The sequence below is a fragment of the Littorina saxatilis genome, linkage group LG9 (genome assembly GCF_037325665.1).
Source record: "Littorina saxatilis isolate snail1 linkage group LG9, US_GU_Lsax_2.0, whole genome shotgun sequence".
NCBI classification, from domain to species: domain Eukaryota; kingdom Metazoa; phylum Mollusca; class Gastropoda; order Littorinimorpha; family Littorinidae; genus Littorina; species Littorina saxatilis.
In genome coordinates, this window is record NC_090253.1 from 53,140,844 (window position 1) to 53,151,602 (window position 10,759).

The window sequence follows — 10,759 nt, forward strand, 5'->3', positions numbered from 1 at the left end:
GCATGGACAGGTTGCGCACTAACAAATACAATAGAACCGTAGGTCCTGGACGTAATATTTCACTAGCCACTAAGTCATTGTTTTGACATCCATGCTTTAACAGTGCCTGCTTCACTTTACGTGACTGTTCTTTCGCTCGTTAATTTAACAACCATGCGCGTGCACGTTTAACGAACATTTCACATAACAAGGAAAGGTCTTACGCTTGTTCTCTGAAAATGTATTATGTGATAAGCTTGCTGCCAGCTAAACTAAGCAATGTAATCAATCAGAAATATCGACACCACTTACTCTGAGGGAGGTTTTGACAAATCCCATTTCTGTCGCTGGGTATTACGAATGTTCATACAATTGGCAATCTAGTGGCTGCTCCGCCTGGCGTCTGGCATTATGGGGTTAGTGCTAGGACTGGTTGGTCCGGTGTCAGAATAGTGTGACTTGGTGAGACATGAAGCCTGTGTCCCAATGGGTCCCAGTCCCACCCATTGTTCAGTCCCACCCATTGTTCAGTCCCACCCATTGTTCAGTCCCACCCATTGTTCAGTCCCACACATTGTTCAGTCCCACCCATTGTTCTGTCCTACCCATTGTTCAGTCCCACCCATTGTTCAGTCCCACCCATTGTTCAGTCCCACCCATTGTTCAGTCCCACCCATTGTTCAGTCCCACCCATTGTTCAGTCCCACCCATTGTTCAGTCCCACCCATTGTTCAGTCCCACCCATTGTTCAGTCCCACCCATTGTTCAGTCCCACCCATTGTTCAGTCCCACCCATTGTTCAGTCCCACCCATTGTTCAGTCCCATCCATGGCAATGGGTAACAGACCGTCATCTATCATCTTACACATACACATTTGAAATCGTCGTTTGTCCTTCACAGAAGAAGTAATTTCTCTGAATAAGGCAAGGCGAGAGAAGCTACAGACGTGTCGTGTGTTTAGCAAACACTACAAGAACGCGAGTGTTCGTCACACTTAGCGCTTCCAGTCACTGAGTTAACCCTCGACACGCACACACACACACTCACATACACACACACCGGCATACACATACACACACACACACACACACACACACACACACACACTGGCACACACACCTATGCACACACACACACACGCACACACACACACACACACACACACACACACACACACACACACACACACACACACACACACATACACCGTATCCTACCCTGCGCTATGCAGACATACCGTCCATAAGACAGAAGAACAGAACGAAGCTTCTCTCGCTGTGTCTGGCGCCTGTGGAACTACAGCCGCAGATAATCACAGAGCAACACGACTGCACAGAGTTACCTCCCATGGATCAACCACCCACTTCCGCATTGACGATACTTCGTGTTGTGTTGAGCGCAGCGAGCAAATCAAACCATCCCTGCTGACACCTGACAGGTAACCCTTTCTGTCTTTTGACCACACAGTCTGGACAGTGTTCAGTGAATGATGATGATGATTTGTGTGTTTGTGTGTGTGTGTGTGTGTGTGTGTGTGTGTGTGTGTGTGTGTGTGTGTGTGTGTGTGTGGAACTATCGAAACGACAGCGCTGGTCTGTGTATTGTGTGTGTCACTGTGTGCCGTCAGTTGTCAGCGGTAGAACGGTCGATATGACTGCACTGAAGAGAATGTCAGCTACTTGAATGTAGGTCAGTGGAAGAAAAGGCAAGACTGGTGTTACTTGTGCAGTGGTGTATTGAAAAAAGACAATTGTATGCTGGAGGGCAGGTCGCGTTGTTATGTTCCTAAGCACTCTGCACAAACTAGAGAAACAAGTTCAGATATGCTGTCATTTCCAACTTTCGGTTTCAATGCATTCTTCGAAAAGTAAGAAGGTTTCCAAGCTGCCGTTTCCCGAGAAATCAACGTTTCTAGCTTACCTAAATGAGGTTCAAAAGCAACAGGTTCATGTGAGCCATGAAAGATTTAATAGATTAGGGAATTACATTTGAAAGTCCAGTATAACTCACTGGTGGTCGGGTAGAATAGATGTTTTCGAATCCAGCATGTGTGTGTGTGTGTGTGTGTGTGTGTGTGTGTGTGTGTGTGTGTGTGTGTGTGTGTTTGTGTGTGTGTGTATGTGTGTTTGTGTGTGTGTGTGTGTGTTGTGTGTATATGGATGAGTGTGTGTGTGTGTGTTGTGTGTGTGTGTTTGTGTGTGTGTGTGTGTTGTGTGTGTGTTTGTGTGTATGTGTGTGTGTGTGTGTTGTGTGTGTTTGTGTGTGTGTTGTGTGTGTGTTTGTGTGTGTGTGTGTGTTGTGTGTATGTGTGTGTGTGTGTGTGTGTGTGTGTGTGTGTGTGTGTGTGTGTGTGTGACTGTGCGTGTGTGTTCAAAGATGAAGTTTGGATCGATTCTTGCGGCATGATTCTTAATTCAGTCATCTTTAGGTTTTTATGGATTTTATTTTAACACATAATTATGTTTATCTGCGGGCTGACACTGAGGGAGATGGAAGGAATTGTTATAGAAGGACTCAGTAATCAAATCTAGTGTGTCGCTAATGAGTTAGTGAAGAAATCACACACAGCTAAAACTGGAGAGTCGTGCTGTTATAGATATGAGAGAAAAAAACTGCAGCAAAATGTTCCCTGTATTCTGCATGCAGTTTATGTTCTTCTGCATCTGTACTGTGTATGTTATTATTTTACGCCGATAACCAGCCTGAAGTTTGTATGTTTTCTGCGTATAATCTGAACGTAGTTCATATAGAGATTGCATCTGAACATAGTTTATACAGCAGTGATGGCCAAATCTCAAAATATTAACTCGCCAGCCGGGCGAGTAACTTCAAGAAAGTCACTAGCCCGACAGAAATGTCGCTCGCCCGGTACACACCACAGTTGATCTGCAGTGTTTAATGGCTTTAAAACTCGATATTACAACCCAATTGGTCGCATTTGACCAGCATTTTCATTGGCCAGCCGGGCGAGTTGCCAGGCGGTTCCTAATAGCCCTGCGGATTTTTACTGGCGACCGGGCGGACGATTTGGCCATCCCTGTATAGAGATTGCATACTGCTGTCCTACGTATTTGTAACTCACGTTGGGAATCCCGAGAGACTTAATTCCTATCTTGACTGAGTGGGTCACTTTCGGGATACGCGGCTTGAATTGCAGTCACAGAGTGTACTAAGCTCTTCTCAATGTGTCTGTGATCTGCATGTGGAATGAGTTTTTTCTCTGTATTGTGTCTGAAAGTTTGTGTGTTGACTCTGCTCTTGTCTAATACCTATAATATGCACGTAGTATTTTGTTGCACTAACTGTGATTGTACAAAGTATGCATTGACTCTGTACTGTTGTATTGTGTGTGTGGTCTGCGTGTAGTTTGTGTGTCTGTACTTTGCATGCGGTTTGTGTTCTTCTGTAGTGTATGCAGTCTGTGCGGTGTGTGTATTATTGTGTGGTGTGTGTATTATTGTGTGGTGTGTGTATTATTGTGTGGTACGTGTATTATTGTGTGGTGTGTGTATTATTGTGTGGTGTGTGTATTATTGTGTGGTGTGTGTATTATTGTGTGGTGTGTGTATTATTGTGTGGTGTTTGTATTATTGTGTGGTGTGTGTATTATTGTGTGGTGTGTGTATTATTGTGTGGTGTGTGTATTATTGTGTGGTATTTGTTTTATTGTGTGGTGCGTGTATTATTGTGTGGTGTGTGTATTATTGTGTGGTGTGTGTATTATTGTGTGGTGTTTGTATTATTGTGTGGTGTTTGTATTATTGTGTGGTGTTTGTATTATTGTGTGATGTGTGTATTATTGTGTGGTGTGTGTATTATTGTGTGATGTGTGTATTATTGTGTGGTGTTTGTATTATTGTGTGGTATTTGTTTTATTGTGTGGTGCGTGTATTATTGTGTGGTGTTTGTATTGTTGTGTGGTGTTTGTATTATTGTGTGGTGTGTGTATTATTGTGTGGTGTGTGTATTATTGTGTGGTGTGTGTATTATTGTGTGGTGTGTGTATTATTGTGTGGTGTGTTTGTATTATTGTGTGGTGTGTGTATTATTGTGTGGTATTTGTTTTATTGTGTGGTGCGTGTATTATTGTGTGGTGTTTGTATTATTGTGTGGTGCATTTATTATTGTGTGGTGTTTGTATTATGTGTGGTGTGTGTATTATTGTGGAATGTGTGTATTAATGTGTGGTGTGTTTGTATTATTGTGTGTATTATTGTGTGGTGTGTGTATTATTGTGTGGTGTGTTTGTATTATTGTGTGGTGTGTTTGTATTATTGTGTGGTGTGTTTGTATTATTGTGTGGTGTGTGTATTATTGTGTGGTGTGTTTGTATTATTGTGTGGTGTGTGTATTATTGTGTGGTGTGTGTATTATTGTGTGGTGTGTTTGTATTATTGTGTGGTGTGTGTATTATTGTGTGGTGTGTTTGTATTATTGTGTGGTGTTTGTATTATTGTGTGGTGTGTGTATTATTGTGTGGTGTGTGTATTATTGTGTGGTGTGTGTATTATTGTGTGGTGTGTGTATTATTGTGTTGTGCGTTTGTATTATTGTGTGGTGTGTTTGTATTATTGTGTGGTGTTTGTATTATTGTGGGGTGTGTGTATTATTGTGTGGTGTGTTTGTATTATTATGTGGTGTTTGTATTATTGTGTGGTGTGTCTATTATTGTGAGGTGTGTGCAGTATGTTGTGCTGCGTGTGTTATTGTGTGGTGTGTGTATTATTGTGTTGTGCGTGTATTGTGTGGTATGTGTATTATCTTGTTGTGTGTGTATGATTGTGGGGTGTGTGTATTATTGTGTGGAGTGTGTAGTAATTGTGGTGTGTGTATTATTGTGTTGTGTGTGTAGTATTGTGTGGTGTGTTTGTATTATTGTGTGATGTTTGTATTATTGTGTGGTGTTTGTATTATTGTGTGTCGTGTGTATTATTGTGTGGTGTGTTTGCAGTCTTCATTATGTAAAATACAATAAGTGCGTGCGGTCGGTGGAAAAAAAATACGACAAGATTTTTATGTTTCTGATTCTTTTTGGCTCACGTAAGTGTAGCCTATGCGATGCTAACTTTTGTCTGTCTGTGCGTGCGTGCGTATGTATGTATGTATGTATGTATGTATGTATGTATGTATGTATGTATGTATGTATGTATGTATGTATGTATGTATGTATGTATGTATGTATGTATGTATGTCTGTGGTAGAAACTTTAACATTTGAAGACGTCATATTACATTGACGTCACATTATGACGTACGAGGGTTAGACGTCACGCGATGGAATTACTGAAAGTCTCGGTGATTGTTGTTTTGAGCGGGCCGAGACTATTTGGCAGTCGTGTCCATGTAAGTAGGCTACATGCAGACAGACAGATCTAGATCTAGTGTCTCGCTTTCTTGCACAGTTTCACCTATGCTCTTTCTGTGTGTGTGTGTGTGTGTGTGTGTGTGTGTGTGTGTGTGTGTGTGTGTGTGTGTGTGTGTGTGTGTGTGTGTGTGTGTGTGTGTACTGTGTGTGTGTGTGTGACGGAGTGATTGAGTTTGTGTTACTGTTTGTCGATTTCTTACGTGAGCCTTGAAGGCTTCGCCTCTTGTTTCTGATTAAAATAACTTCATCACTCTGCATTTGATCAATGTTTACAGCTTTTTTCATTAAATATTGAAATAAACATTTATTTTAAAGGTATTGGTAAACTTCATTGAAGGTGCAACGGTCGCGCGCGAAGCATGTTGGAATCATCGATGTTTAAATATGTGGAGTACACTCATTTTTCCGAAAATACAACACGTTTTTTTGAGAATACTCCACATGCAAAACAGGAGTTCCTAGGTCTGTTATTTGTTTGTTGGTTTGTGTGTTTGTTTGTTTATTTGTGTATTTGTTTCTTTATTTGATATTAGAACAGTGCCAAACGTAACGAGTTTTGTAATCTTTACTTTTCTTTACTTTATTTGGTGTTTAACGTCGTTTTCAACCACGAAGGTTATATCGCGACGAGGGAAAGGGGGGGGGGGGGGGGAGATGGGATAGGGGAAAGGGGGGAAATGGGATAGAGCCACTTGTTAAGTGTTTCTTGTTCACAAAAGCACTAATCAAAAAATTGCTCCAGTGGCTTGCAACGTAGTACAATATATGACCTTACTGGGAGAATGCAAGTTTCCAGTACAAAGGACTAAACATTTCTTACATACTGCTTGACTAAAATCTTTACAAACATTGACTATATTCTATACAAGAACCACTTAACAAGGGTAAAAGGAGGAACATAATCCGTTAGTCGCCTCATACGACATGCGGGGTGCAGAGAAATAAGGATGTGGAAAAGAAGACTTTTGGTAAGTGAAATAAAGGTGATGGATCCAGTCAGGTAGAAATAAGACAAGAAAAGAATTGGAAAACTGCAGGGAATAGTAGGGAGAGTTTTCTTGGAAGGAAATATAGGTGAAAGGACTGGTAAGGCAGAAATAAGACAAAAGAAGAGAAGTAAAGGGGTGGGGTAGCTTGGTGAGAACACTCCCGCCGCGTGAAGGCGACCCCATGGGAGCGTTTTGTAATCTAGTTTAGTTGTACTGTACAGTGTACACGTGCCGTTACTATAATTACCCCGTTCTGTACTTTTTCATCTTTTCCACTGTTAAAAATCAGTTCAAATTTGCAGGAAAGTTGGGAATCCTGAGAGTGTATCATGGCCGGTGTGACAAGCGCAGACATAGAGTGTCCAGTCTGCCATGACGATTTCACCAACCCCAAACTGCTGCCTTGCAACCACCTAGCATGCCGTGACTGTGTTCTGTCCTGGCTACAGAAGGAAGGGGGACAGGGGGGTTGCCCCCTCTGCAGAGCCCCCATTCTCTCCTCCACACAGCAAGGTCAAGGTCAGCTTGTCGCCATGGTTGACTCGCTCCCTACCGACTTCGCCACCGCAGCTCTGGTGGAAAGTCACAATGTACTAACTGGTTCACATATCTGTGCCATGTGTGAAAACAACGTCACAGCAACGTCATACTGCTTTGCATGCAGTATCAAACTGTGCAAGGCATGCACCAGACATCACAAGAAACTCCCTGCAACTAGAGACCACACCCTGGAACAGCTCAATAAACTAACTGCAAAGCGATTGGCTGCAAACCACCAGGCAACATGTAACAACCACTCCAATAGGCCGGCTGAAGTCTACTGCTCCGCCCACCAAGAGCTCATTTGCATGCTGTGTGCTACAACCAATCACCGCAGCTGCCCAGACGTGAAGGCCATCACAGACGTGGCGAGAGAGAAGAGGACAGAGCTGACACAACAGTCACAGAGACTGAAGGAGATAGCAGCAGGACTGGCAAAACAGGTGTGTGTGTTCTCCGTCATTGTGTAGGTCCTGTTCAGTACGACCTGTCCCTTCCCGCCCCTTCCTCCCGTGCTGTCTGTGTTAGCACAATCATGGTTATGCGTCTCTAAGCAACCGTGCGGCCCTTATGGCCCACATACACTGTCAGTCGATTTTGTTTTTTTAATATTTAAAAATAATGTTTATGCAACAACAAAGACAAAATGTAATCACCAGTCCAGAACGATAACTTGAGAATCTTTTTTAGTTTCAATAGTACTATAAGGGTTGTTCATCCCTACCTGCATTTTGTGACACGTCATATTGTTTCAGATGAAGGTTGTTCATCCCTACCTGCATTTTGTGAAACATCATATTGTTTCAGATAAAGGTTGTTCATCCCTACCTGTATTTTGTGACACATCATATTGTTTCAGATGAAGGTTGTTCATTCATACATGTACCTGCTTTTTGTGACACGTCATATTGTTTCAGATGAAGGTTGTTCATCCCTACCTGCATTTTGTGACACGTCATATTGTTTCAGATGAAGGTTGTTCATCCCTACCTGTATTTTGTGACACGTCATATTGTTTCAGGTGAAGGTTGTTCATCCCTACCTGTATTTTGTGACACGTCATATTGTTTCAGATGAAGGTTGTTCATCCATACCTGTATTTTGTGACACGTCATATTGTTTCAGATGAAGGTTGTTCATCCATACCTGCATTTTGTGACACGTCATATTGTTTCAGATGAAGGTTGTTCATCCATACCTGTATTTTGTGACACGTCATATTGTTTCAGATGAAGGTTGTTCATCCCTACCTGCATTTTGTGACACGTCATATTGTTTCAGATGAAGGTTGCCAAAGAGAAGTTCAAGGGCATGCACAAGACGGTGGATGACGTCTTTGATGACATTGAGCAGTGTTGTAAGAAGCGACGTCAGCAGGTCCATGACCTCATTCAGAAAGAAGAAGATGCAACAATGACGTCATTTGCTGACATGGAGAAAGCGCGGGCAGCGATGACGTCAAACTCTGGTAACATCGATCACCTGGTGACGTCAGCCCCTGATGACGCACTCCTGCAGATGCTGAAGCAGCTGAAGTTACGTCTGGACGACCTTGAGTCAGAGAGTGGAACGACCGCCAAGGTCAAGGATGTGGGTGACATCGTATTTGACAGCCAGCTACTGACCCGTCTGAAATCAGATCTGTCTGAACTAGGTAACGTTCTTTCTTTGTGCTCCTACTGTAGCTTGTCTTGTCGGTCCTGGGACGTGATACAGGGCGACATACATGGACAGCATAACTTAATCATACTTTGTTTTACATCAGTGATGGCGCAAGTATGGGAAAGTCGCTAAACCTGGAACAGTTAAGGAGAAACAGCCGTACCAGACAACAAAATGGATATTGCAAAGCGTTCTTTATATTGTCACATACTAGACTCTATCAGTAAACAAACGAACCACATAAAATAAAATAAAAGTCACGCAACTCATCAGACTGATCATAATAAAAATGTTTGCATTTGTTCCAGGTTGGATGCATGGGTGTGTAAAGTGGAACACTGTGTTGTCAAACTCGAAACACACACAAACACGCCCTGACTCTCTTTCTAGCTTTGTCTGTGTCTCGAACACACACATATACACCCACACACTCTCATTCACACACAAACAAGCACACATTGCCACACACAAGATAAATAAATACGTCATAACATTTTCATTAGGCCATTTTATGTAAATATCTTTTTTTCAACATATTTCGATTTTTACCAAGGAAATAACAAATCGGATAACAATATAAGCCTTAAATGTAAAACAAAAAGATAAATAAGGGCTAGGTCTAAAAAGGACTGAAAAACAAAACCTTAAAATAAAATAAAAAATAGGCAAAGAACCGATTTCGCAGACAATGTCCTTTGTCTTCTACTGTCAACGCAGTCATCGTGTGATTACTGTGTGCACTTCTGGCACTATAACATATCCTCAGGGGAGTTGGTGCCACATATGAAGCAGTACCACGAAATTTCGCAGCTTTATTTGTACATGTACCCCTCTTCGGTTGACAAATAGATATAAAAGGGCTACCTGCCCAATTGACTAAATGTAAAAATCATTACGCATAAAGTCTCAAAGCAAATAGCTAAGGAACTGATTTTGCAGACACACAAACATTGCTAAGTACAGATTTCGGAGTCCTTATGTCCGCTGCTGTCAGCGCAGTCCTCGTGTGCCCACTGTGTGCACCTCTGGCACTGTATCATGTTCTCAGGGGAGTTGGTGCCACACATGAAGCAGTACCAAGTGCTTTCCCCCGGGATAGAACGCATCGTCGACGGGCGGAGTGGCGTGGTGGTAAGACGTCGGCCTCCTTACGGGAGGTCGTGAGTTCGAATCCCGGTCGCTGCCGCCTGATGGGTTAAGAGTGGAGATTTTTCCGATCTCAGTCCCAGGTCAACTTATGTGCAGACCTGCTAGTGACTTAACCCCCTTCGTGTGTACACGCAAGCACAAGACCAAGTGCGCACGGAAAAGATCCTGTAATCCATGTCATCAGAGTTCGGTGGGTTATAGAAGCACGAAAATACCCAGCATGCCTCCCCCGAAATCGGCGTATGCTGCCTGGATGGCGGGGTAAAAACGGTCATACACGTAAAAATCCACTCGTGCTAAAAACATGAGTGAACGTGGGAGCCTAAGCCCATGAACAAAGAAGAAGAAGAACGCATCGTCGAGAATGTTCTCCTTTTTTCCCTGTGATCAGAAGATATTCCCCTCTTGTTTCTCTGAGCAGAAGATTTTGTAGCTTCATTCTTTCCTCTTTTCTGTTGATCTGCACGCCTTTTTGCAAGTGAAATCTCCAGCTTTTGCTTGTAAGGAGAAGATTGTTTTTTTCGTGATGATCTCTTCGACGAGCTTGTGGTTGTGCGTTGCAGGACATCAGCAGCAGGTAAGCTTACATTTGCTGCTGACACCAAGCAATCATAATGACCAGAATCTCCATGTACAGTGTACAAAACAACGATGGGGGTGACGTTGGCAAATTTATTTCAGCTTCAAGAATGCTATTGATTAGTTCTTGGTCTATCTCTGGTGTTAATGTAGATGGTCTTCCTGTGACATTTACTTCTTCTTTTGCAAATTTGTTTGTTTCCTTCTAAATGACTTTTAAGAGTTGTGACAGTAACACCATATGCTCTTGATGCGCAACGCAAACCCATATCTCCGTTTTTCACTGCCGACAAAGCGCAGCCCATTTCTTCTGGTAACCACCGCCGTTCGGGTCTCATAATACTGTCAAACAAACCAATCAATCATTCAATAAAACTTATAGAAAGGAAAAACACAACAAAACCGAAAAGAGAATTGAATACGTGAATAAAACAGCAGTGTTCTGTTTATTGTTTGATGAGGGTAAGATGGAACAGAATGCGGCAAAGCTGGAACA

General features: G+C 42.5%; 1 protein-coding gene and 1 long non-coding RNA gene across 2 annotated transcripts in view; one reads left to right on the forward strand and one right to left on the reverse strand.

Annotated features, from left to right (window-relative positions):
• LOC138976510 (uncharacterized) overlaps nucleotides 1-10,759 on the reverse strand; it is a 445,777-nt gene that overhangs the window by 376,031 nt on the left and 58,987 nt on the right. The gene's annotated exons all lie outside the window — the stretch shown is intronic.
• Nucleotides 1,263-10,759, forward strand: part of LOC138976494 (transcription intermediary factor 1-beta-like) — a 16,520-nt gene continuing 7,023 nt past the window's right edge. Inside the window, exons 1-3 of the mRNA XM_070349363.1 lie at nucleotides 1,263-1,418; nucleotides 6,636-7,316; nucleotides 8,155-8,527. Coding sequence (XP_070205464.1) covers nucleotides 6,663-7,316; nucleotides 8,155-8,527 — 1,027 coding nt within the window. The 5' untranslated portion in view covers nucleotides 1,263-1,418; nucleotides 6,636-6,662. The remainder of the gene's footprint in view (nucleotides 1,419-6,635; nucleotides 7,317-8,154; nucleotides 8,528-10,759) is intronic.